Genomic DNA, 27,631 nt, shown 5'->3' with positions numbered 1-27,631 from the left:
TTGGCTTGTAGAGAGTAACAGGTGAAAGGAATCTATAGAAAGTGTTTTTACAAGAATATTCTTGAAAAATAATTAATGAATTTAACTTTTCATTGTAAGCAAAATATCTACTTAGGAAAAGACAGTGTCACACCATGCCATCTAGGGATACACAAATTTGCTCGTTATTTTGTTTTAAGATTTTATTTATTTATTCATGATAGACAGAGAGAGAGAGGGGCAGAGACCCAGGCAGAGGGAGAAGCAGGCTCCATGCAGGGAGCCCGACGCGGAACTCGATCCCGGGTCTCCAGGATCGCGCCCTGGGCCAAAGGCAGGCGCTAAACCGCTGCGCCACCCAGGGATCCCCTTGAATAAAAGATACAAGTAAATGTGTAACACGGCACTTGGAGTGTAGCGATCGGCATGTGTTACCTGCTAACACGACATTGTGTCATTATACTACGGCAGAGGAGCAAGCTCCCCAGAGACTGCCCTTAGCGCTGGGCGGGGGGCTGTCTCCGTACCACCCTCCATCCAAGTGACCTGGCACATTAGTCTGTTTCCAGTAACAAACTGAATTGCTGACAAAAAAAAACTCCGAAAAAACAAAAGTGAGGTCTCTCTTTCAACTTATTTTGTAACTTTTATGTTTTTCTTTCCTGATAATTGTTAGGTTGACTGCATTGTATGTGAATAATAAAAGTATTCGTAGCTATGTGTTATTGAGCATCTATCTACATGTTAAAGATGAACGTAATTATTGCATTTGCTTCTTAGAACATTCCTGAGAGACGGCATAAATCATTTTACCAGATGAAGAAACTGGGAATCAAAGAGGTTACGTGGCTTAGTATCCAATCTAAGATCACATTGTAAGTAGCAGTGAACCAGGTTCACTTACTCTAAAACCCACGTTCTTCCCCTTGTACCAATGGTCACTCTTTCTTTGGTAGCAAGGTATGTCATGTTTTATTTGTGGTTCACTTTGGCCTGTTGAAACCCAGTGGTGGACAAGAATTTTCCCCTAGAGATGTTTTATTTATTTATTTACTTACTTACTTTTTTTTTTTTTTTTTTTTATTCATGAGAGACACAGAGACACATGAGAGAGGCAGAGACCCAGGCAGAGGGAGAAGCAGGCTCCATGCAGGGAGCCCAACGTGGGACTCGATCCCGGGTGTCCAGGATCAGGCCCTGGGCTGAAGGTGGCGCTAAACCGCTGAGCCACCAGGGCTGCCCTAGACATGTTATTTTTAATGGAATTCAAATCAGTTATTGAAGATACAGTAGCATATGATTGCATGAAAGAAGGGATAAATCAGTTGTTACAATATAGATGTGAGAAATAAAACAATAAAATGTAAATGAGTAACTTACAGATAGGACCTTGAAAATAAAACCATCATTATTAAATATTTACTAATTGCTTTTAATAGTGACCTAAATGCCTTACTGAACTATCCCTTTGTTATAATATTCCTTAAGTTGCAAGTTAAGGTATTTTGTTCTCAAATTTAAAAGTATTGTCCCATTGGAAAAATTGTGTTATAGGGACACCTGGGCGGCTCAGCAGTTGAAAGTCTGCCCTCAGCTCAGGTTGTGACCCCAGGGTCCGGGATCAAGTCCCACATCGGGCTCCTCGCAAGGAGCCTGCTTCTCCCTCTGCCTGTGACTCTTGTGAATAAATAAAATCTTTTTTAAAAAATTGTATTATAGAGAGGTCTATTACAAATTGTGAATATTTTACCTTTTTTTCATTTCCATGGATAACACATCTCCATTCAGAATAGACACATTTCACAGGCTCAATAGCCACCCGAGGCTAGCAGATATCATTTGGGAATTGTAAGCCTAGATTACCGATAGATTATGATTCTCAAAATAATCTGGATAATGAAATTATAATCTATTAGAATTTATTTTTGAAAAACAACTTCTCACATGTAGGACCTTGCTTGTGATAGATTAGTATGACAAATTGATAGAAATATTTATCCTGGGGGAGAAATAACATCAAAGCTACCAATTTCTCACTGTAATGGAACTCTTCTTATATCCCAAGGTTAAGAATACATTACCTCTCTCTGGCTTGTCATTATTTTGCCTACTTCTCTGCTCTAGGACTTGGTATATCAGTCTAACTGCATGATGAGCTTGCCCCTGCAGCAAGCTGTCCTAGCACACTGAAGGCTCCACGGACATAGCTGGGCTCATTGGAAGGGCTGAGGTTGGTAGGCCAGCCTGGCATGGAACTCTGTGCTCGCTGAGATACTTGGCTCGAGGCAGACGCATCTACACAGCACTGAATCTCCAGTACTGATCCCCAAACCCAGTTGAAAGGGCTTAGCTTTCACTGTAGAGAGAGGTGGCCAGGTTCCCTCAGATTCCAGCTGCTGGGAGCTCTCTCAGTCTGGCCCCACTATCGAAACGATGCTATAGTGGAGGAAAAGCAACTTGGCTTCCCAGAGATTGCTCTCACTGCTGTGCAGTGGAAGCTTTTTACCACCCTCCATCCAGGGCTGGCAGATTGAGCTCTCCCCCGTCTCCTGTAAAACATGCTGGCTCATGCATCAGACACCGACCCTCACGGCCAACGGGCTACTCTGGCACATCCCCTCTATCACTACCCCCACCCCCTCTATCCCATCCCTGTCAGGGCAGTTGTATGTTTGCCAAGTCTTGTGGACGCCTTTCCAAAACTGTATATTCTGATCGTAATTGAAATAGATTAGTTACACACAAAATGATGGAATGTGATTTTGAAAACAAAGAATTAAAGGCTTTGGAAAGGGTTCCTAAAGAGGAGTCTTTTCTTTTTTGAAGACTTTTTTTCAAGTCATCTCTAGACTTGGCGTGGGGCTCAAACTTACAACCTCAAGATCAAGAGTCACATCCCCCACCGACCAAGCCAGCCAGGTGTCCTCATAAAGGTGAGTCTTAAAAAAAAATAGTGTATGAGACAATCGTTAAAAAAACAGAGGGAAAGGTTTAAAATTCAGAATATGTCCTCAGATTGCTTTGCAAGTATTTTTAAGTTTTTTTCTTCTAAAGAAATCAGTAAGGTCATTCTCCCATGGGTGTAGTTTGTGCAAGACAAAGTGCAGGCCTGTCCTTAGACACATGCTTAAGGAAGTGCCTCAGCTTTCCTGCAGGCTGGCGAGGAGTGTGTATGGCAGATGTTACCAGAATGGACATGACTTCCTATCGTAGCTTTTCTTCTCTCATACATTGATAAACTGCTTGTTTGGATCACATTGAAGAGGACTGTTTTCACTGCATTTTATTGATAATTTACATGCTCTGAAAATGTTCATGTTGACAATAAATGCTTTTTCTTAAACCATATTCTTTTTATTTTTAAAGATTTTATTTATTTATTCATGAGACACAGAAACAGAGAGAGGCAGAGACCCCGCCAGAGGGAGAAGCAGGCTCCCTGCGGGGACCCCGATGGGGACTCGACCCAGGGCCTTGGGATCACGCCCTGAGCCCAAGGCAGACGCTCCACCACTGAGCCTCCTGGCCTCCCTCTTAAACCGTATTCTAGTTCTCTCCGTTCTGGCACATATCAGAGAGCAGGACCCATTTCTGGGCTTTTGTTTTTAACGTGATGTGTGAAGAATGAATTCAGTTTTCTTTAAATCCACCTTTAAGACAACGTAAGTGGTAAGAATATGGAGCTCGGGTGCCAGCAGCCAATCACCAAGCACAGTCGTGGTTTTAAGCGTAGTCGGTTCGACTGTCCTTACAGACCCCTGGGAGACGCTGCCGAAGTGCCCCTTGCCCCCAGAGGGCCGGGCGGAGCGACCCCAGGGCTGAGGTTTGGACCCCTCCCGGCAAAGCCCGGGCCTCACCGGGGCTGCTGAAGACCACAGGCAGAGAGGCCCGCGGCCCCAGAGGACACTGGCCATGGCACCCCGGCAGGGGTACGGGCCACCTGAGGCCGCGGTGCAGGGCTGGGCCCTTGGAGGGGCACCACGGAGCAGGGACAGGTCCTTGGAAGGCTGCCACCGAGCAGGACTGCATCCTTGGAGGGGCGTCGTGGAGCAGGGCCGCGTCCTTGGAGGGGCATCACTGAGCAGGGCTGTGTTGGCTCGATGGCTCATGGAGGTCTCTGAGTAGCTGGCCCAAGGTCCCCGTGGAGGCCTCGGGGTGAGCAGCCGGGGCTGCAGGCCGCGGGCCGAGTGCCGAGTGCCGAGCCGGCCGGTGTGTAGCAGCCCGTGGGTGTCGCCGTGGGGTGGGGAGCGTGGCCCACTAGGTGCGGGGAGGGGAGCAGCCTGTTAGGTGTGGAGGTTGTGGCCCGTTAGGTGCGGGGGTCACGGCCCGTTAGGTCCCGGGGGTGGGTCGTGGCCCGTTAGGTCCCAGGGGGGTCGTGGCCCGTTAGGTCCCAGGGGGGTCGTGGCCCGCTAGGTCCCAGGGGGTCGCAGCCCATTAAGTCCCAGAGGTGGGTCATGGCCCATTAGGTCCCAGGGGGTCGCAGCCCATTAAGTCCCTGGGGGGGGTCATGGCCTGTTAGGTCCCAGGGGGGTCATGGCCTGTTAGGTGGGGGGGTCACGGCCCGTTAAGTCGGGGGGGGGTCATGGCCCATTAGGTCCCAGGGGGGTCGCGGCCCATTAAGTCCCGGGGGTGGGTCGTGGCCCGTTAGGTCGCAGGGGGGTTGTGGCCCGTTAGGTCCCAGGGGGTCGTGGCCCGCTAGGTCCCAGGGGGTCGCAGCCCATTAAGTCCCGGGGGTGGGTTGTGGCCTGTTCGGTCCCAGGGGGTTCATGGCCCATTAGGTCCCAGGGGGGTTGTGGCCCATTAAGTCCCAGAGGTGGGTCATGGCCCGTTAGGTCCCAGGGGGGTCATGGCCTGTTAGGTGTGGGGGTCGCAGCCCGTTAAGTCGGGGGGGGGGGGTCATGGCCCATTAGGTCCCAGGGGGGTCGCGGCCCATTAAGTCCCGGGGGTGGGTTGTGGCCTGTTACGTCCCAGGGGGTTCATGGCCCATTAGGTGCAGGGGTTGCGGCCCGTTAAGTCCCGGGGGGCGCGTCGCGGCCCGTTAGGTCCCGGGGTGGGGGGTCGCAGCCCGTTAGGTGGGGGTGCCCACGGCCGCGAGGCTGGGGATGAGCAGGCCGAGGAAGGCGTCCAGCCGCTCCCTGGAGCGGTAGGCCAGCAGCCCGCCCTTGTTGGCCCAGCGCTCGGCGCCCGCAGCGCCCCGGTTAGCCGCGTGGTAGCGCAGCTGCGGCGGCTCCAGGCCCGCGCCCGGCCCGGCCCGCAGGCAGCCCTGCAGGTCCGCCACGCCGCCGCCCATGGCCCGCAGGATGGCGTGCGCCGCGCAGCAGTCCCACTTGAAGGTGGTGTCCTCCGAGAAGATGTAGACGTCGGCCAGGCCCTGCACCACGCACAGGCCCTTGTAGCCCGCGCCGGCCGCGGGGAACACGCGCTCCCCGCACACGCGGCCCACGGCGGCCTTCACGGTGGCCGCCTCGCTGGTGCTGATGACGGCGGAGAGCCCGCGCGGCTGCCCTGCCTCGGGGCCCGCGCCTCCGGCCGCCCGGGGCTCCCCGCTGCTCCCCGCAGGCCCGGCGCGCTGCAGGGAGTGAACGTTGGTCCCCAGGTAGGAAAGGCCCCAGTAGCAGCGTCCTCGCCACCTGCGGGACAGAGCAGGACAGAGTGCACGCGCGTCCCCACGGCTCCCGACGGGCCCAGGGCCTGCGCCTGCGCCTGCACCCGGGCCCAGCTGCCAGGACACGCACCACCTCGCCGGTCACAAGACAGGAACACAAACCACTCCCCTCCACCTGCAGGTCCCTTAGCAGCCTCACCGGGGTCTTCCTCAGCACCTTCCTCTTCCGAGCTCCGCTTTGGCTTAAACACCCAGAAACGGGGACGCGGGATTTGTGGAGCGCTTACTGCTCACTTTTTTTTTTTCTTTTTTTTTTAGATTTATCAATGAGAGACGGAGAGAGGGGCAAAGGGAGAAGCAGGCTCTCCCTGCAGGGAGCCTGATCCCAGGACCCCGGGGTTATGCCCTGGGCCGAAGGTAGACGCTCAACCACTGGGCCACCCAGAGGCCCCTTGTTTCTCAATGTTTAACTATTCTGTTAGGTCAGGTTGCAGATTCCTCTACTTACAGAGGCGGGGGTCGGGCCCTAGAGACCACAACCGTGAGCGTGTCACTCAGTGGTGGAATCTGCACATCAGCTCCGGAAGCCCCGCTCCCCAGTGACTACCCTGCCAATCATTTCTAGGCCATAATTATGTCTGCAGCGAGTCCCAGTTCTTAATTTCTTAATAATTCTTTAAAGATAACAGGGGATACACTTTCAGTTTGCAAGAAGGCAGGGTAGAGAAAAAAGGGCAAAATTGCACAGGTGCAGTTTATGTTCATTAAAGAACAAATCTTAGTTGCCTGAAGCAACTCAAAGTTCAAGAAGGTGTAGTCATTCACATGGAAAAATAGGGCCTATTTCGAAACTGAAACCACCAGAAAATAGCTGCTGGCTTCCACTTGGACCCTACCTTGCCCCGGAGTCAACCAAAGTGTGGGCCACGGAGCAGAGGCGATGGGCAGCCTTGCCACCTCCACGCCCAGTGTGCGGTTCACGCCCGGGCAGGAGGGGGAGCACCCCACAGTCACCGTCTAATCTTCGCCAAACCTACTCATCTTTTCATTGGAAAATTTTCATATTTGTTTTGAGTTTCTTCTAAAATTACATAAATGCGTGACTTGGCCACATAGTGATAGCATCTACCTCATTCCAAAAGTAGTAAAAGACAGCGTTACCACCGTTCTTTCATTCTGGTTTTGAATGACAGGGGACAGGGAACGGGATCGCTGTATTTCAAATGTAAGACGACTACGTCTCCAAGATAGACTTCCCGTTACGAGTTACTGGCAGCATGCACCTAGCCCTCACTAAAATTATCTTTAATCTAAGACTGAAAATAGAATTTTAATTCACACCTGCAGACTTTAGTAGGAACTCTTCAGTGTATCAAGTCATGGTGATGTCAAGTGATAATCTCAACAATAAGCAAAACTGAGGTTGTAAGTTCCCCCAAACCACAACACGCCTAGAAATCTTCATCTTTTTACCTGAGGGTGGTTAGGTCTTGTGATACGAAAGGTTGGTTGATGACTCCCATTAGGGGGACCCCTGTGTGTAGGTCATAGACACCAATTAAAATGGTGACACACTGAAGCCCGCTGGGGAAGATTCCTTCGTTGGATTTAATATCAGTAGAACCTTTTATATACTGATAAGTGGAATCTGAAAAAAAATGAAGCATATTTGGTTGGATTCAGGCAATGATTATTTGAAAGGTAAAGACAAAATAAAATAATGAAAAAAATAAAAAATAAAATAATGACAGGTATGGCTATACACTCTGTCCTGTATAATTTGTCTTTTACTAGTGTGGCAGCTGCTGTGGTTCTCATGTGTCCTCCCCAAATTCTAACCCCCAAAAGGGGGATGGTATTAGTAAGTCATAAGGGTGCAACCCTCATTAATGCAATTGGTGCCTTATAAAAGGGGATCCCGAGACAGCCCTAGTCCCTTGTGCCATGTGAGGACGCGGTGCCAGCTCTGAAGCCGGGAGCGAGCCTCCATCTTACCATGCCAGCTCCTTGATCTTGGACTTTGCAGCCTTCAGAACCTTGAAAATAAGTTTCTGTTGTTTCTGAGCTACCTTGTCCGTGGTATTTCGTTTAGCGGCCTGAACAGACTGCAGGAGCAATCAAGTTTTACCTCTGGGTGTCACTTGCATTGAATTGTTACTGGATCTCTTGTACTTCCATTTTTAAGATGCCTGTGTTCCATCTTCCCCAACCCTACGGGAACTCTTGAAGGGAGAGGATGCGTTTATAGTTCCTGTGGCCCCTAGCATGGCACCTGGCATGTGATAAGCACTCAAATATCCATCACATGTCAAAAGCATTGAAAAGCTAATGACTCAGGATAACTGGTGGGATTCTTTAGAGCTCCTCTTACTCAGAAGACAAGTATAATATGGACGGATGGATGGAAAAATCTTCCAGAAGTCTCTCAGGGGTGGAATCACCTTTCTTTTTTTGGTCTCCCGAGCCGAGGAAGGAAAGAGACACAAAATGTGGCACAAAAAAAGAAGAAATTGATGGTGCTCCGGTGAAAAAGAAGCCGAGGTGCTAGGTTTCCCCCTGAGAGACATACGTGCGGCAGCTGCCGGCCAGCATCTAGTAAGTCGGCACCCCGTTACGGGGGCGGGCGCACAGGACCCACAGAGCTGGCTCGCAGAATCCATTTAGGATAGCGCCAAGAAATGGGAGAGCCCTCTCCCTCAGAATCCTCAACTAATGCTAATCTGCCATCAAGTTACAAAAGATTTTGGGAAAGATGCTTAGTCTGCAGATGTAATCCACTGAATGAATGTCCTGTAATTCCCTGGTTATTAGAGGCATTTTTATGACGTCATACCGGCTCGTGTGCAAGACGGAAGCTGGGGGGGCCAAGGGGCATCTGCCGGGGCGGCCCCACCTGGGCTGGCACAGCCTGCGCGGCAAGTGGACATGAAGCAAAGGAGAGACGCAAGCCGGCAGCCAGGGCCTTGCACTGACAACCTCGCCGAATAGACCAGAAACATGGGGCCAGAGGCTGCGGCGCTACAGCCCCGCGGACAAGAGAGTAGGAAGCTGTATGAGGCCACAAGCTGCCAGGGAGTTGCGATCCGTCCTGATCCCCTTATAGGCCCGGATGGAGGTTTGGCTCTTAATTGAATTAGTGGTCACTGCTTCAAAATCGGGGCGGTATCACTTAAAAACCTGGATTTTATTTTCTCTTTAAAAACTGGAAGATCTGGACTGCGCTTCCATGTGGCAACAATCCGCTGGAGCGGAGTGTTCCTTAAATGGCATGTGTGCTCCCTTCGTCACACTGATTGCGCTCCTATCACTTCATGACTCCGTCCTGTTTACCAGTTTGGCCCTTGCAATCTTTCAAAGAAGACTTGATTCAGTTTGATATAGATGTACGTGTGTACACACCCACCGACAGATGCACACCAGCACACGTTATAGAGCTGTTGACACACAAATCCACAACAACACACTGTCACACATACACCTCCACTCTTCACCGCTCATCTTAGGGCCTTGAGATGTTAAAGATGTCTAGGAGAATTCAACTTCACTCTCGACTGTTATTTTCCCAAGCCTCCCCACCCCACAGAGGGATTTCTAAAAAGAACAAATCAAAGCAAACACTCCCCTGTACTTACCAATGGGATCCACCCAGATTCCCAAAATGTCCTGAGGAATGTTGATCTCTACCGAATCAAGAGTTGGGTCCGTAAGGGTGACATCCTGATGAACGACCTTGGCTAGTGCTTCAGACGCCAGCTTGTTCCCATTAAGGACCTTGCTAAGAAGCTCTACTGTCTCTTCCTCCGTCGGACACAGCCTCAAGATAATCTTTTCCCCTAGAATAAAGACAAACTAAAAGCCATTATTACATCTCAAGAGTTTCAGGGGAGGAAACAGCAGCAGAAGGGTGAGGAGGAGCAAGAGCCACCCCTTAGATTAGGGGAGGGCAGCACGTCCATACTGTGGTTGCTAAGCACCGGGTGGCTTCACGAGGCCACAGTGGCCCAGGAGTCACTCATCTACCTCCTGTGACGTGAGGGATGGATTCCAAGTATCAAAGAAACATCTTCCCGAAAACCGTCCACATGGGCACACGTGCACAATTTTGTGCACAGCTTACGGGGGCTTGGGGGCCCCTGGACCCTGAGTCCTTGATAGTATTTATTTTTGCCTTTTGCCTTTTAATATAACTCGGTCAGCCTGTTACCGTTTGGACGGAGGATCACAGAGCTGTGAGCAGCACACGGAAGGTGAGGACGCTTGTGCCCAGGAGGTAGGCCAGCAGCAGCCAGAACGCTCCCACGGGGCAAACTGTGGTGACAGGACACTCGGGCGAAGGCTCCCCTCGGGGAGGCGGCCGGGAGCAGATGCGAGCAGAGCCCCTGCTCCGGACGCGGCCACGGTGCCCCGGCACACGCTCCCCTGCAGCCCTGGACACGCGGCCCACGGGAGGACAGAGGCCGACGGACAGTGACCCAAGGGCCGGCAGGACAAGACAGGGCGTTCCAGGCCGCAGGTGACGCGACAGGTGCCCCCAGGCCCCAGGCCACTGCGGGACCGCAGCACCCACGGGTCGGACACTTGGGACGCAGGATCCCACCCACAGCCGAGTTTCGGAGGCCTGGGCGCTGCGTGTGTCCCGTACGGCCTGGGAAGCACAGTAGGACCCCGAACGGGGATGACTCTGGGTCAGCAAGACCCACACCGCTGTACTTAGTGAAGCGACACTCAAACTAGACCATGGAGTTGGGGCCCAACGACACCCCACACGGCCCTTACCCCAGCTCCTGCGCTGGGCTCGGGAGGTGTCCTGGGATCATCGAGGAGCAAACCCGGCTCGTTACTCCTGTGCTTACAATTCTCCAGTGAATTCCCACCAACTACTTCTGCTCCTGCCTGCGCTCACCTCCCCATCCCAGGCTCCACATTTCTCTGGCCCAGGCCCGCTAAGCTCCTCCTCCTCCTCAGGTCTCAGGAAAGGTAAGTGGCAGCTCTTGTGGCCCCTAAAGCTCCAGGTAAATGAAATGTTAAAGTAACTGTTTTTGACGTAGCCAAACACAGGATTTCAGGCACAGGATTGCTTATTAGTTAATCACTTATTAGGTGGTTTTTAACCTTACGAAGTTTACAGGCGATTTCTCTGAGCGTCCCAGAACCGACCCCATCTTAGTACGTAGCCCATGCAGGTGACACTCTTCCAGCGTTAATCCAGAACTTAGTTTTTCCTTTGTAACTGTGCCTCTGGATGTTTGACTATTGGCCACATGATCAATGATAAAGTTCACTATTTTAATCTTCTACCATTAAACAAACAAAACACCCAAACTAAAAATAATTTGTGTCTCTGTAAAGGATCAGAGATTTTTATTTTTTTTTTCTCTCTACCATCAGGGAACATGGAGGTACATCAATGGAGCTTCTGGCCTGCAGGAAACTAATTAAAGAAGACTTAAAATTTGGTACTAAAAGGAAACTTTTATTTAATCCAACTCCTTTTACAGAGATTCTAAGACCAGAGAACTGATGAGGTGAACAAGTTTTCTTTGCTCAAGAGCACACAGTATTTCATAGATAGATAGGGCTGCTCTAGATTCTCAGGCAAGGCCTCTGGGCTTCCCAGGAGGCTCAAGAATGGGTTTAAAACTTGGACCTAAAATTGTCCATACCACTGTGTAATGTGCATCTTTCTGAGAACATCTGTAACTTCTGCTAGATTCTCAAAGGGCCATGCAACTTCCCCAAAGGTCATCAAATATTATTTTAAATGCTCTAGATTTATATCTAAAATAATACGCATAGACTTGCTAAATAATTCCAAGATACTAATAATTCCAAGATACTAATAATTCCAAGTTAATTCTCCAACTTAAATGGCGTGATATTCTCAGGTACTGAATGAAGCTTAACATTCAAATATGTTATTTACATGAAAGGCTCCCAAACCCTCATTTATTCCATGATGTTGTTGAAAATTAGAATACCATATGATGATTAAGTCATAAAAATACAGTAAAATTCATATACTTACCCAATTCGTTAGTAAACTCATTTGATTCTTCTCCCAAAATTTTTTTTCCCAAACCTGGAAACTGAATGATTCAGAGTATGACAAAGAAATCAAAAAACAAAACAAAGACAAAACAAAAACAGAACCCCCCCAATCCCACGTACATGTTTAATTCTTAACATATTTTCATTTTGTACTTCAAATTACATAGCACAACTAGATCTGAAATTCATCACTCCAGAAATCAATCCAAGTATAAAAAGTGAAGTCAGCTTGACTCAGTACTTCACTTTCTAATATTTTCCTGCTCCTCTGCCCCCCCAGGAAGTCCAAATCATGGTAGGAGTCTGCAGTACTTTAGAAACTTCGTCCTTCCATTTAAGGGCCATAGAACTAGAATATTTGCAAAGAAGATATTTTACCCGTTGCTCATCAACAGCACCGTGCTAGCTTATGGAGTTAACAGTGCTGCCCAAGTACCCAAGACCATTACTAATTAAGACTAGAGGATAACATGAGAGTTTGCTTTCATCTTCAGGCATTTGCTGCACCTGTTGGAGGTATCCTTGGACTTCAGGCAAGGAGAGAAAAAAAAAAAAGGAACTATTTTCTTGACGGATCATTAATACATCATCATAGAATGAAAAAAAAACAAACAAAAAAAACAACCCATGGAGCTAAGTAAGAATCTTTTCTCTCTCTGTAGGACCAGGAAGCATTCAAGATACATTTTGCTTCTGATCCTCTCTGTAGTAAAGAGAATTTTTCTCAAACTATGTGCTGAATTATGATCTGCGTGATGTTCTCAGGCTGCAAAAGCAAGGAAATGCTTCAAATATTTGAATTCAGTCATTTGCAGATGGCCAATAATTTTAATAGTGCCCACCACATCTTGTTTTGTTTTTCCTCTTTTAAAGAACAGCGCAGGTCGACAGGGGCTGCCAATGAGCCCACTCATGCACGGCTGCAGCTTGGTCTCCCAACTGCCTAAAGACCTGTTTCTGAGGTTACAGGATGTAAGGGTCATGAAACAAAGGCATCTAGCAAAAAGTGAATGTCATTCCTTTGTTCATAAGTCCTGTCATATATTTTATGAATGAACAAGTGCCTGTTACAATGCTCTGGGGCAAATATTAGCTAATGAAAGTTAATGTTGATATGTTTCTAATCCATATAATTGCTCAACCATCCCTTGTACCCAACTACTTGATCAGAAAAAAAAAAAAAGAAAAGAAAAGAATTTATTGGAGCCAGATATTACAGGGCATGAAAAAGTAGAGTTTGTAGAGATTTCAAGGGGTCATTTACTCTCTCTTCCTGCCTATGGTCAAGAATATACTTTAAATGATTCAAAATATTTTGAGAATTTCAGTAGAAACTATTCTAATATTTTGTAGTGCTGTCATAAAGTTCTATCCTCCCAAATCTTAAAAAAATGTTTGATTATTAGATTATCATGCAAAAGCAAACATAGTATTGCAAAGAATGCAACTCTAGAGCCAGTCAGCCAGTGCTCAAAAGCCAGCCCTGCCACTCACTTGCTGTGTAACCTTGGGCAAATTACTTAACCTGTCTGTGCTTCTTTTTTCTGATCCGTTGGAATAATAGTTCTTATCTCATAAAATTACTACGATAGTTAAATAAATTAATATATTTAGAGCCGTTAGAAGTCCCTGACACACAGTAAGGACTTATAAGTGTCTGCTAGTGTTATTATTTATTATTACTACTTATGAATAGTTTCTTTTCCCAGGCAGCTTCAGATAGTTAGAATCATGATCATTGTTAGTTATAAGCAATGATTTTCTATGAGAATAAAAGGGGATTTTCAGGCTTCAGGCTTGTACAAGCCCGTAACTGATTAGATAACCATTTGATAAAAGATTATATCAAAAGGCAGGACAGGATATGACAAATCAAAAAAAAAAAAAAAGAAGTCAATAAAATAGTATGTTCTCATTGCTACTGAGATAAATTCTATGTCCCAGGCACACAAATACACATCGAAGGAAAATGTTCTGACAATATTTAGTAAACCATAGCTGTGGTTCTCTCTAATGGTAGGATTAAGGATTCTTATTTTTGCTTATTTTCCAGAGAATGTGTATTATTTATTAAAAAGAAATTCATTAATAAATAAAAAGCTCCCTATCCAAATGTTTCTCTTTAGCTGTCAGAACTGTGATTTCTTTTTTGCCTTATATGCTTTTCTATTTTTTAGTTTTTTTCTGCAATGAACATTTTAGTCATTTTATAGTCAAAACAGGAGGGGAAATCCCAAGTTGTTTATATTAGAGTCCTGGGTGCTAGTGTTCTGAGGTAGGGAAGGACAAGAAAAAGACAGGCTATGTATTGGGAAAAACCACAGGGTGAGGATTTTGTGATTACGTTGGCTGTGACCTTCCCTACCTTGTTCTCCATGTTCTGTTTTATGACTTCCTGTACGAGGACATCAGCCAGCGTCTTAAAATCAACGGCAAACTTCTTGTTCTTTTCTCCGTCTTTCTTTTCTTCTATCAGGAGCTGGAAGAGGGCCTCCTGCTGCCTGCAGGCCCGGGCGATGTTGGCAGCCTTCTCCGAGACGCGGAGCAGCTCCCGCAGGACGGCTGACATTTCGGAACCTGGCTCTGCAGCTCAGCCGCTGGCGGAATGGGGCCCGGCCTGGGCCGGCAGCTGGGAAGCCCAGGAACGTGGGAGAGAAAGCAGTTCAGGGCCGACGTAGGGACGTGCGGCCTACTACATCACCCGCTGGGGTCGGCGGGGTCAGCCAGGCTGGTGTGGCCCACGCACATCCCGGCGTGGAAGACCACATGGCATCTAAAATCTGAAACTTATTTTTTAAATGCTTCCAAAAAATACTTTGAGTCTCAAAAATCCGTTATGCAAAAAATTGAATGCTCAGTGAAAGAAGGGCTTTGAACATCTACATTATTAATCCCTAGAGCGACAGGCAGGCAGATAGGAAACCACAGGGTTGGAAGGAAAGCCTAAGTCTTGTCGTGACCTTGGAGTGGTGGCTCAGGCTCAGTGGCCCTGGAAGTAGCGCTTTCTTTCACCATATTGGGGAACAGGAGAGCAGTGGAGGAGGATTTATCCTATCAGTTTGGGGGCAGCTTTCACAAGTACTGTAGCTACCTTTCCCCCGAAGCCTCTCCAAGCCTGGTACGTGGTGTCATCGTGAGAATTACCGGGAGGGCTGTCAGCCTCGTCTTATGGTCAAGGGACCTGAAGCCTGGAGGGAGGAGGTGACTTCTTCAGGCTTACACAAGACTAAGCGGCAGGGCCCTGAGTCAGTCCTACACACACGCTCGGGCTCTCTATGACCATAATCAACACTCACCTTCTTAAAAAAAGAAAACAAAAGTTCTTTAACAGACTCTACAAGACTGAGGACCAATGCAACAAAGCTATCAGTGCTACAGGGTTAACTGGGAATGGTCATAGTTGCTTTGTCTTAGGTTTGCTCCCCCAAAAAGCTATTTTCTTAAGCTTATGGGTCAAACACCATGACAAACCATATCCGCCTTCAACACCAGTAAAAGGAAAGTGAATAAAAATGAGACATCTTCCTTTACTATTAGGTAGATCAAGCTGCTGTAAGTTAGCATTCATTCTTGCAAGTATGGTGAGACAGGTACGGATACTCTGCTCTTAGGCACGCAGACAAGTGGGATTCCAGAAGGCGTTTGAGAAAAATGTATCGAGATCCCTAGAGATGTCACTACCTTTAACCAGTAATTCCATTTTGCCTTAATTTGTCTTCAAAAAAAACAAAAAACAAACAAACAAAAAACAAACAGAAAGAGTTGGGTTGGGTTAAAATATTTCTGCAAAATAAGGATTAATATTTACAATACCTAAAAGAAATAATGACACGTATATGGTATAAATTATAGATAATATACATAAAATGTACACATAAACATGTTGGGGTACACATGCCCCAGGAGTATAAATTCAGTAACTTAGACAAATTTGATTTCTTAGTAAATGTTCTAAGTGATTCTATTATAAGGGAAGAGAAAATAATCAGTGAACCAATAGTATCCTGAAAAGCAGCATGAAGATTTTTTTTTTTTTTTAGCATGAAGATTTTAAAGGGTCTAGTTTGAGAGCTTTCTGGATAAAGAATAACAGTATTCTCTATTTTCCTCAACTTTGTTAAAAAGCAGTTTTGTTTTGTTTTAAAGAAATACCACACCACTGCCCTGTTGCAGGACCAGGAAACTTTGCCTGCGATGCCCTCGGAACACTGAGGCGAGCTACTCACGCAGACTGCAAACCCCAGGAAACAGCACCAGCCCTTCCCTCACACAGGACGCTCGCCAGCTTAGTGCCGAGGGGTTTCTGCGTCGCTGCCCCAGAGGTCTCGATCTCTCCCCTTTGAGCTTGACCTGTATTTCCTCAATACGGACCATATTCTCCCACAACCTGGGCACAGCTACTTGACCAGTAGGAAAGAAGTATCAGCTACAAACTTCAGTCCTGAGCGTAACAGGTGTACAGATTTTAGGAATTCATCATAACCCAATAATCAGGCTTTTCAGTTCCAAAGTTATCCTGGAGTCCGACCTTAATCACTATTCTGACCCCGGGAAACACTAGCATATTTCGTCAGGCTCCAGGCTGAATGCCCAGGTTCAGCTCTCTCCAGCCATCCTGGAGAGCCCAGCACTATTTGCCTTTCTTCAGGGTCCTAGCTCCCTAAAAAAAAAAAACCAAAAAAAACAAATCTCTCACAGCTCTCATGATCTACATGCAAAACGTTCTGATTGACCTGCGCAAGTAGGCTGCTACTGGCCGAATGGACCATTTCCTCCGTACAAGTGGAACCCCCATTCTCACGGCTTCTCCAGAAGCTGCTTTCACATGCCTCCCTCCATCTGTGCTCCCCTCAGTTCATGAAGACCACAACCCTGAGGGGTGCGCAGGTCAAGTCATCCGCACCCGGAACAACTCAACTCAAAGTACTCAACTTGCCTGTGGAGAACCTGAGGTCTATGTTCAATGGCAAGTTTCTTCAGATTTGTCAATAACTCTAACACTTGTAAAAATTATCTTTCAGATGATTTTTTAAAAAAGATTTATTTTAGAAAGAGAGAGAGAGAGAGACTCAAGCAGACTCTACGCGGACCACGGAGCCCAACATGGGGCTCAATCTCATTCCTGAGATCATGACCTGAGCCAAAAATCAAGACTCGGATGCTTAACTGACTGAGCCACCCGGGTGCCCCACACTTACGTGATTTTTTAAAAAGCAAATTTACATATTCATTTTTTGACCTAAGTTAGTTTTACTGAAACATTTCAAATACTTTATTTTTTTTTAAGATTTTACTTATTTATTCATGAGAGACAGAGAGAGAGAGGCAGAGACACAGGCAGAGGGAGAAGCAGGCCCCATGCAGGGAGCCCAATGTGGGACTCGATCCCGGGTCTCTAGGATCACACCCTGGGCTGCAGGCGGCGTTAAACCGCTGGGCCACTGGGGCTGCCCCATTTCAAATACTTTAAGTGAAACGTATTATATAGACTTGTGATTAGGAAGTTAGGACATTTACCATAAATTTAATAGCTTTGAATATAGAAGAAATTCTTTTTGATTAGTATTTCTTCATAGTTGACCCGGGAGCCACCTGGATCACATAAAGACTCCTGGGCTGCATCCCACCTTGGCTGAGTCAGACTCTGCGGGGCGGGGCCCGGGGTCTGTCCTGTCAGCCTCCCAGATGGCGCTAAGCACTGCGGTGGAACAGCTACCGTTCTCCAGGCCCCGATTCTTCTTTGGCACCGTGCGTGGCCGGTCCGCAGGAGCTGGCCCGTGGTGGCGGATACCTTGGGGCACCGTGTAGGTGCCCTGGTTCTGACAGTCGTCCACGTGAAGAGACAGGCCCAAGTTAAGACAATAGCTGACCTGTACTCGGTGCTTGCCGTATGCCAGGGATCCTTCTAAGCACTTTATGTGTATTATTCGTTTAACTTTCGCACAACTTTATGAGGAAGGTACTACGATCTCTACCTTCCAGATGAAGAAACGGAGGCATGGGAGGTTAAGCAGCCCCAAATCACACAGCTCGGAAGCGGCCGGGACAAGATTCAAGTCCCCAGAAAACAGAAGAAGCCCTCACTGTAAGCCAGCACTCTAGCCAATAAAATTCTTTCATAAAATCTTAGCTGCTAACTCAGGGGAGGAGTAATTATTGGGTAAATCATCACAAGCATATTATTAAAAGGTGCGTTATAGGGCAGCCCCAGTAGTGCAGTGGTTTAGTGCCGCCTGCAGCCCGGGGTGTGATCCTGAGGACCGGGGATCGAGTCCCATGTCAGGCTCCCAGTGTGGAGCCTGTTTCTCCCTCTGCCTGTGTTTCTGCCTCTCTCTCTTCCTGTGTCTCTATGAATAAATAAATAAAATATATTTTTAAAAGATTTTATTTTATTTATTCATGAGAGAGAGAGAGAGAGGCAGAGACATAGGCAGAGGGAGAAACAGGCTCCATGCAGGGAGCCCGATGTGGGACTTGATCCCGGGTCTCCAAGATCAGGTCCTGGGCCGAAGGCAGCACTAAACCGCTGAGCCACCTGGGCTGCCCTAAAATATTAAAAAAAAAAAAAAAAAAAAAAAAAAAATTGGTGCGTTATAGGGCAAAAAAAGTAGAGAAACACACCTAGCTGATAGTAGTCACTAGTTTGACTATTAAAATCACCACCTGAAAATAAAATAAAATAATAAAATAAAATAAAATATAAAATAAAATAAAATAAAATCACCATCTGGCATTTGACTTCCTTTCTACTCCTAGAAAGTCCTTTTTCCCAGCTGGTCCTCCATGTAAATCATCTTTGCTGGAGAGTAAAATCCCACCCATCACATCCTTCTTAGTCCTTCTTAACTGGCGGCTTTGGCATCGGGTAAGGGCCTAGCTCAGGCCTCGCATCTAACTCCTCTTGGATTACTTTGCTGCGGCTGCTGAGACAAAATACCACCGCCTGGGGGGTTCAACAGCAGCAGTTTATTTTTCTCACAGTTCTGAAGTTCCAAGAGTGAGGCGTCCGCAGGCGTGGTTTCTCCTGAAGCCTCTCCCCTTGACACGCAGATGCCACCTCCTTGCCGAGTCCTCACCCAGCTTCTCCTCTGTGCAGAGCATCCCTGGTGTCTCTCCCTCTTTTTATGAAGACACCAGTCAGACTGGATTAGGGCTCATCTATATGGCCTTGTTAACCCTAATCACCTCCTTGAAGGCCCAGTCTCCAAATACAATCACAGTACGGGGCACTGGGGGTTAGGGCCTTAATACATAGATGTGGGGGGACTGGAGCTTACCCCCAACACCCCTCCTGAAAGAAAGACCTTGGTAATCTTAGCAGATATCAACAAAGTCTATTCCTTTGTCTTTTGTTTTCTGGCCAAACAGTAAAAATGGAGTAGCAGTCTCTTCCCCATTCATATGGCCAATAAATTTAGTTCCGTGGGTCAATCTCCCTATTAGGGGCCATTCAGTTTATTTATTTATTTATTTATTTATTTATTTATTTATTTATTTATTTATTGTTTTTGTTTTTGGCCATTCACTTTAATAGCCAAGTCGTTGGGGATCCCCGGGTGGCTCAGCAGTTTAGCACCTGCCTTCGACCCAGGGCACGATCCTGGAGTCTCAGGATCAAGTCCTGCATCGGGCTCCTGGCATGGAGCCTGCTTCTCCCTCTGCCTGTGTCTCTGCCTCTCTCTCTCTCTCTCTCTCTCTCTCTGTGTCTATCATAAATAAATAAATAAATAAATCTTTAAAAAAAAAATAGCCAAGTCATTAATGATGCAGTGAACCTGGGATTAGCGCTCATCAGCCTTACTCGGGGACAGCACATTTCAAGGCATATTTCATCAGAACGGTTTTAAAGAGGTTACATTCGTCACCATCTCAAACCAAAGGTGCATTAACAGACGTGCATCGCAACATCAGAAATAGTCTCTTTAGATTTTCGTGGTGTTTTTCATCTCCAGTTGGAGAAATGGTGAATAAATCGAAGTGGGAAAAAAAAAAAATGCTCTTAAGACTGTTCCTGGAAGCCCAAACGTCTCTACACAGACCAAACTCCATTTAATCCCTAAACATTCCGATAATTTCAGCAAACCACCAGTGTTTTAAAAATCACATTTGAATAATATGCACATATTTCGGACGTGATGCGTAGTATAATAGGAAAGACCCAGGCCTTGGGGACACACGTGGCCTCCTCGTCATGGACAGCTGTGTGGCGCCAGGTGATTTACTTACCCCTTCTGAGCCTCCCTCCTCTGTAACAGGAATATAATACGCAAGTTGCCAGGAGCTAGTGACGATCAAATGAGAGATTTCGGGAAAAGAACCAGCACAGAGCTCTGCACGCCGGGAGCCCAGGACAGTGGTGGCTTTTACGCGCGGCTTCATGGAAACCACAGGCACGCGTCCTTGTTTGAGAACTTAGGAGGCTGGCGACCCGGGGGCCACCGAGACCTCGTCTGCAAGGCCGCTAGGCCACGAACCCCGAAGGCTGGGAGCTACTCGCAGTCCCGGGGTGACCCACAACAAGCTTCCTTTGCAGGCCGGTCTGACTGCCTGGGCCTGGCCGGGTTGGGGCGCCTCGGGGTCCGTGGGGATCCCAGGCCGGGCGCGGCCGCTCTGTGCCGAGCCTGGCGGTGCCACGAGCCGGCCTGCTTCGGGGTCGCGGCCGCAGCGGCCACACAACGAGGGCCCTCAACGGACAGGACTGCCCGCCTGAACGAGCAAGAAGGTCAAAGCATTCCCGTCGACATCGCTTCCTCCTGCGGGGATCCACGGCGTCTGAAGCTTTGCGCCGTTCGAGGCCTCCCTCCACCCCCACCCACATCCTGAACCCAGGTTTTCATCCTCTGACGATGGACAATTTGGAGCTGCCGTGTGGCGGCCGAGCCCGACGGTCCTGGCCACGGGGAAGGAAGCCAGGCTTCATGGGTCGCCTGGGTGTCCTAGGGGGAGGCGGCCAGTGGCCTCTCAAGGGGGCGCCGATGCCCGAGGGTCTCTAGTGGGCCAGCCAGGGGCCGGCCGCAGCCTCACGTGGCACACACCGCCGTCACAGAGCAGTCGTCACTTCGCTCCCCCTCCATGGCACTGGCCTGAGGACAGGTGGCCGCCCAGCAGGAGTGCAGGGACAGGCCTGGGCCCATACGGACTCTGCTGGGGGCTCAACCGGCCCAGCTGGAGCACCAGCCAGGGCTAACGTGCAACCTGCTAACAGTAGCCTCACGGGTGCCACCTGGCTCCTTCACCTGCCCACCTGGTCACCTAGGCGGGGGACTATGTCAGAAGCACTGGTGGCTGTTTAAATACTGCCTTTTAACTCCCTGGGAACTAAACTATCTTTCCAGTGGATGAGCCTTGTTCACCTTTCAGGTATTTGATTGTCAAACATTTCTCAGAATCCATTAAGAGGTGCAGGATGGGGACCCCCGGGGGCTCAGCGGCTGAGCGTCTCCTTCCACCCAGGGCGTGACCCGGGGTCCCGGGATCCAGGCCCGCGTTGGGCTCCCTCATGGAGCCTGCTTCTCCCTAGGCCTGGGTCCCTGCCTCTCTCTCCCTCTCTCTCTCTCTCTCTCTCTCTGTGTGTGTGTGTGTGTGTGTCTCTCATGAATAAATAGATAAATCTTAAAAAAAAAAAAAAAAAGACCCTACTATGCAGCAGTGAGAATGGATGAATCGCTGTAGGCGACAACGTGGCCACATGTCACAGAAACAGGGTGTTGAGGGAAAGACGTCAGCCACAGACCCATGTAGTGGGCGATTTACTTGAAGTCTGAGAACAGGCGATGCTGACTTGGGATGTCGGAAGTCACAGCGGAGGCCCGGCCTGCAGGAGAGGAGGGGCCGTAGCCCTGGGTCTGGGTGCAGCCGCCGCAGGGCCTCTGTAGACCCCTGGAGCGGTGCGCCTGGGACCTGCGTGCTGCTCTGTTTCTAGTTCAACGAGGAGCAGTTTTAAAAGTGTGTGTGTGGAGAGACACAGAGAGACAGAGACAGGGAGACACACAGAGACAGAGAGAGAGAGACACACACACAGAGACAGAGAGAGAGACAGGCACGGGCGTGCCCTCCGTGGGGGCAACATGTAGTTGAAACATATGAAAACTACCTACGTGAACAGCCCCGCCCGGGTTCTGATCCGCGCGAGGTATGCCTCGGCTGCTGGGCCCCGATGCGCGTTGCTTCAGTTTGGGACGCGCAGAGCACAGCTGGGCTCGCCCAGAGACGGCCCCAGCGGGTGCCCCCGGGCCTCCTGCCCGCCCAGACCGGGAGCCGGGGTGCTGGGGCTGGGCGGCCTCCCCCGGGCCTGGGCCCGAGCGCGAGGGGAGAGGGTGGGGATGGCTGCTGAGGATAGTTTTCATATGTTTCAACTTTTATGCGCTCAAGGATGTGTTTAGAACAACCGTGGTGTCACAAATTCCATAGAAGATGAAAAACAGAAGCAGATTCAGTATAACCGTCTTAGCTATAGGAAAGAATACAATTTTTTTTTTAAAGAATACGAATGTAATGTATAATTCAAGGCAGAAAGAAAAGACACAAGACGTATGGCTTGTAGAAAGACTTCCTGTAGCAGATTATAGTTGTGATAATTGTTCATCAGAATCTAGTCTTACTAATCTTCAAGTCCCTTTTGATGTTTTCCTTCACAGGTAACATTTTGCAATCATCTCTGTCTTTCTGAACACCTGCAGCACTTACTTTCACACCAGCTCACTTAACATTTGCCTTTTTCTGTCTGTGCGGGCTTTGTGGGTGGGTAGTAGGGCTTCGGTTTAGGCCGCAGGAGAGTTAGTTCCTAGGCTAGGCTTTGCCTTGAACCAACCAGGTGTGAGACCTTGGCCTCATGACTTAAGCTGTCCGGGTCTTGTTTCCCTTGGAGGGACACAGAGCTTGAAGGAGATGATGTCTATGGTCTGTTCCAGTTCAAAACTTCCCAAAAAAAAAAAAAAAAAACAAAAAACAAAAAACAAAAAAAAAAAAACTTCCCTGTTTTTTTTTGTGTGTGTGTGTGTTTGGTTTTTTTTTTTTTGTATCTGTTTTCCAAATAAAAGAAGCTGCCGAATACTATCCAGCCTTAAAAAGGAATGAAATTCTGGTACATTCTACGACATGGATGAACTTTGGAAACATTATGCTAAGTGAACTAAGCCGACTCAAAAGAACAAGTATTATATGATTCCACTTATGTGAGGTACCCAAAAAGGTCAAATTTGTAGAGACAGAAAGTAGAATGGTGCTTACTGAGGCTGGAGGGAGAGAATAGGGAGTTATTGTTTAATGGGTCTAGACTACCAATTTGGGATAGGGAGAGGGTTCTGGAAATGATAGTGGTGATGGTTCCATAGCAGTGGGAATGTACTTTACGCCAGTGAATTATACACTTGAAAATGGTTATAATAGTAAATTTTGTTTATATATATATATTTATATATATATGCAAATTTTGTTTATATATATATTTACTACAATTTTTAGAGAATAAAAATTGAAATTATAGATTTGAAAAATGCACATTTAAAACCTGTTGATATTTATCATCTACCTAACGAGGACATAATAAATACTTGTTGATTGACTGGAAAAAATGAGCCTGGGGGAGGGGCATGAAAATTAGGTTTAAAGGGCACTAGGCTATTTGTCTTAAAGTTGATTTTTTGGGGGATCCCTGGGTGGATCAGCGGATTGGCGCCTACCTTTGGCCCAGGGCACGATCCTGGAGTCCTGGGATCAAGTCCTGTGTCGAGCTCCCGGCATGGAGCCTGCTTCTCCCTCCTCCTGTGTCTCTGCCTCTCTCTCCTCTATGACTATCATGAATAAATAATTTTTAAAAAGTTGATTTTTTTCCAGGAATCACATTGGTTTTTAATACTTAGATTATATGTTCATATATAGTGGTCAGGGTGTGGATGGAGGTGTTAATGAACATTATGAGGAGGACCTAAGCCCTCATCCAAGCCAGCCCATGGAGCACCATTATTCTCTAATGGGCTATAAATTCCTTGAGAACAGGATACACTTTTTTTTTTCTATCTCCTAATGACGCACATGGGGAGTTCTGTTAGTTAATTGATTTTCATTCCATTGGAGATAAACATGTTTAAATCTTTTTTTTAATTTTTTTTTTACAAAGAATTTATTTATTCATGAGAAACACACACACACACACACACACACACACACACACACACAAACAGAGGCAGAGACACAGGCAGAGGGAGAAGCAGGCTCCATGCGGGGAGCCCGACGTGGGACTCCATCCCAGGTCTCCAGTATCACGCCCCGGGCTGAAGGTGGCGCTAAACCACTAAGTCACCGGAGCTGCTGATAAACATGTTTAAAAAGATTTTCTTCCACCAAAATTAATTTGTAAGAGATTATTCATTATGCAAATCTTCAGGTTATAACTGTTAGACAATTCAAAAGAGTTCTTTACAGACCTTTTTAGAAGATGGCTTTTATTCTGTAATAATAAATAACATGACCAAAATATATTCTCTGAACGTTATAGTAGGAAAGCAAACATCATAGATCATGTTATGTATCATTTTTTTGCTGACTGGATTTAGTAGCATATCAGTCATTCTACTTTAACTTTGTAGAGGCAAAAATTGATTTTTAACAGATATTTACTAATGTTGAATAAATCAATACCCAATATTGAATGTAACATTTGCCTTTAAAGGAACACAAATAAAATACAGTTCTTTTGGGAGCCTGGCTTCGGCTCAGGTCGTGATCTTGGGGTCCTGTGATCGATTCCTTAATAGGACTTCCCGCAGGAAGCCTGCTTCTCTCTCTTCCTGTCTCTGCCTCTCTCTGTGTGTCTCTCATGAATAAATAAATAAATTATATATATATATATATATATGAAAGAATATAGTCCTTTTACCTGAAAAGCTCAAATTAATAAAGACATAAATGGTTCATTAGAACAATATGTAAAAAAAAAAAAAAGAACAATATGTAAATATACTAAATTCTCTTGCATTCTTGCTAATCCTGCTACTGTCTAAGCTGGTTATCTTCTTGACCTGATTCTTTATTTCTACCTCCCCCATCCTTTGCTATTAATGATGCTTACCATCAGCCATATTTTTAAAACAGACCTGTCTTATTCCCAGATCAAACTGGGATTATATGTGATTGTATGTAATTCTTGCAAATTCCCAGGAGAAGAAAAAAAAAAAAAAAAAAAAAAAACCTGAGAAGTTTTCTAGAATTTGGAAGATCAGATCCTATTTAAAAAGCAACTGATAATGAAAAATTATGACATCCCTGTAACTAAATTAAGTCCTCCTTAAGCAATATTAAAAGACCAGTTTCTTTTGGTCATTTAAATTTAACTCCTTTGCTATTAACTAGAACTCTCATTAGCATTGCAAGAAACCTACCATCATCATTCTGTAAAGAAAAGGACAAGTTTAAGGATCTATTGGTAAGGTTAGCAAATATTCACATTAATTTAAACTTGGATAATTAAGTTAGGAGGTTTTAAATATTTAGATGATTTAAAATAAAAACAAGCCAGCAAACAACCCTCTCCACCCCTCAAAAAAACAAGAGAAATAGAGAAAAGGAATGGAGAGAGAAGAAAAGGAAACTCTCATAGTTCCCATCATAGTAATTCATCTTAAATTCTTTTATAGATGTTCAATGCTCTATTTTGTTAGTTCATTTTATATATAATTGACCAAATTTTATGCCCAACTTTTTTTTTTCTTTTTTGGATGGGGTTAGGTCATTTTAATAAAAGCTATAAATAAATTATTAAAATTTATACGCTTGTTTTCTCTAGTTAGGAACACAAAAGGGGTAGAAAATAAATCTGTTACATGAAAGATATAGCCCAGTATTTTGCTATGGTTTACGAGTCACAGGAATCGGCATTAAAAGCCCATTAATGAAATGTTCCTATAACACTAGAGGACTTGAATTAACATTGCATTCCACATAAAAAGAGACTGAACATGCAAAAATGTTTGTTAGGTCAATCACCAGGAGGCGTGACTACAAAAGGATATAAAAGTTTTAGATTTCTTAAATGGATGACATCATCATATTAGTAAAACCATAGCTTCCATTTAAGAACATTTTATGTACAGGGATGAGAGAGATTATGTCAGCTATTCATTCCAGCAAGTTGTTTCCCACCAGGTGTTTCCCAACCTTGCCTTTTTTTTTATTTTTTAATTTTATCATTTTGACCTATTTGACGTATCATCAGGAGAGATCACTTTAGAGATTCACTTTAGAGATTCTGATTCAGGAAGTCCCAAGTTGCAACCCAGAATCTTTTTTTTTTTTTAATTTTTTTTTTTTTTTGCAACCCAGAATCTTTTAAAACCACTTTTGTCACTCGCTCCCCAATGTACTCACTGCCTGAGGTAATTTTTTAAATTAGGCAAATTTGGTAAACACTACACTAATCATAAGAGATGGGAAACAAAACACTGTCAACTCTGCTTTGATTTCTAAACTCTAAACCCAACAAAAACGTCTAATCTACAGAGTTTTCTTAGCTTCAGGACAAGATTTAAAATATTTTAACCAGGACATTTGTGAAGGACACCCATCCAGAAAAGCTCATATATACCGTCCTTACCTTTAATAAGTGAAGAAGATAACTTGTTTTTATTAATCATTTTATGTAACATAATTATCTTTTACACAATTTATCTATAAGATGAAATAGAACAAGACATTTCCTAATTGTTATCAGAGACAGCAATAAAAGGAGAAATACATGTATAATGAATAGCGTTATAACTTTTGCTTCACGGTTCTTCTCTGTCCAAGAAGACATTATTTTTTACAGGACTACCACAAGCATAGTTACCATTTAAGTCTATAATGAGATGTTGCACATCCAACAGCAAGGCCAGGCTGCAATTCCCAACCACACGGTGCTGTGGTCCAAAAGCATGAAAAGAACTGGTAGCTTATTCTGTGCAAAAAGTGTTAACTTACATAAAATCCTCTTTGTGACCAAGATCTAACTTCAAGGGTAGCATAAAAATCCACAAAAGCTTAAAAGTAAAGTAGCCTCTACATTAGAATCCAGACAAATGTACTGAAAAACGAACTCTGCCATTGCCTTTATTTTTTTCTTTATGTTCTCTATTTTTAAGGTCAAGAATGAGGTCACTGGGCTAACGCATTAGTGGTAGTAGTTGAGTGGCTTATTTTCATCAGGAGGCGTGGCGGGCGGATCCTGACCCACCTGTCGGGCCTCAACCTCAGGGCTCGCAGGAAGCCCCCCCCCCCGCCCCGCCCGGGCCGCAGGGGTGCCCGCCGCCCCGGAGAGCCACCCCGCCCGCCCGCAGGTCCCGCAGCGTCTCCCGGGCCGAGCCTCCCGCCGACCCTCCCCCTCCGCTCCCGTCGGGTCCGTCCCCGGGCCTCGAGCTCCCCGCCCTCACTCACCTGCTCCGCGGGCCGCGGCGCACCTGCCGCCTGCACAGCCCGGGGGCCCCGAGCCGAGGGGAGGGGGGAGGCGGGGAGGGGGAGAGGGGAGGCCGCGGGGAGGGGAGCCAGGGAGGCCGCGAGGAGGGGGAGGCCGCGGGGAGAGGAGTCAGGGAGGCCGCGGGGAGGCCGCGGGAGGGGAGGAGGAGGGAGGGGGGAGGCCGCGGGGCGGGGAGGCAGGGAGGGGAGGAGGGAGGGGGGAGGCCGCGGGGCGGGGAGGCAGGGAGGGGAGGAGGAAGGAGGGGGGAGGCCGAGGAGCGGGGCGGGGGACGGGCAGAGGGGCTCCGGGGGGAGGGGGCCGGCCGCAGGGAGGGCAGGGGGCAGGCCACGGGCAGGGGGTTGCGGCGGGGAGGGGTGGAGGCCGCGGGGCAGGGGGTGGAGGCCGCGGAAGGAGGGAGCCCTCCTGCGCGCCCGGCCGGGATGCGGCGCCGGGGAGGCCGCGGCCTTTCCCTCCAGAAGCGGAAGGGGCGGGGGAGGGGGAGGGGGAAGAGGAGGAGGAGGAGGAGGATGAGGCGGGAGGGGTGGCGCGGGGCTCCGCGGAGGCGGCCCAAG

The 27,631-nt window shown here is 47.1% G+C and overlaps 1 protein-coding gene across 4 annotated transcripts; it reads right to left on the bottom strand.

Annotated features, from left to right (window-relative positions):
• Positions 1–1,216: 1,216 nt before the first annotated feature.
• Positions 1,217–27,131, bottom strand: INPP1 (inositol polyphosphate-1-phosphatase). 4 transcript variants are annotated; one of them, XM_038585151.1, is made up of 6 exons: positions 27,041–27,131; positions 13,998–14,261; positions 11,610–11,670; positions 9,217–9,417; positions 7,058–7,232; positions 1,217–5,609 (listed from the first exon to the last, which is right to left on the bottom strand). In XM_038585151.1, the coding sequence occupies exons 2-6, from the start codon at positions 14,199–14,201 to the stop codon at positions 5,048–5,050; spliced, it is 1,203 nt and encodes a 400-aa protein (XP_038441079.1). In that variant the 5' UTR covers positions 14,202–14,261; positions 27,041–27,131; the 3' UTR covers positions 1,217–5,047. The 4 variants fall into 4 exon arrangements, with proteins under 4 accessions (XP_038441079.1, XP_038441081.1, XP_038441080.1 ...); XM_038585153.1 differs by lacking the exon at positions 27,041–27,131 and adding an exon at positions 23,314–23,348; XM_038585152.1 differs by lacking the exon at positions 27,041–27,131 and having other exon boundaries at positions 13,998–16,690.
• Between the last annotated feature and the right edge of the window lie 500 nt (positions 27,132–27,631).

Source organism: Canis lupus, chromosome 37, assembly GCF_011100685.1.
Source record: "Canis lupus familiaris isolate Mischka breed German Shepherd chromosome 37, alternate assembly UU_Cfam_GSD_1.0, whole genome shotgun sequence".
NCBI classification, from domain to species: domain Eukaryota; kingdom Metazoa; phylum Chordata; class Mammalia; order Carnivora; family Canidae; genus Canis; species Canis lupus.
The sequence above is the reverse complement of the archived record's forward strand: the minus strand, read 5'-3'. Positions and strand labels throughout refer to the sequence as shown.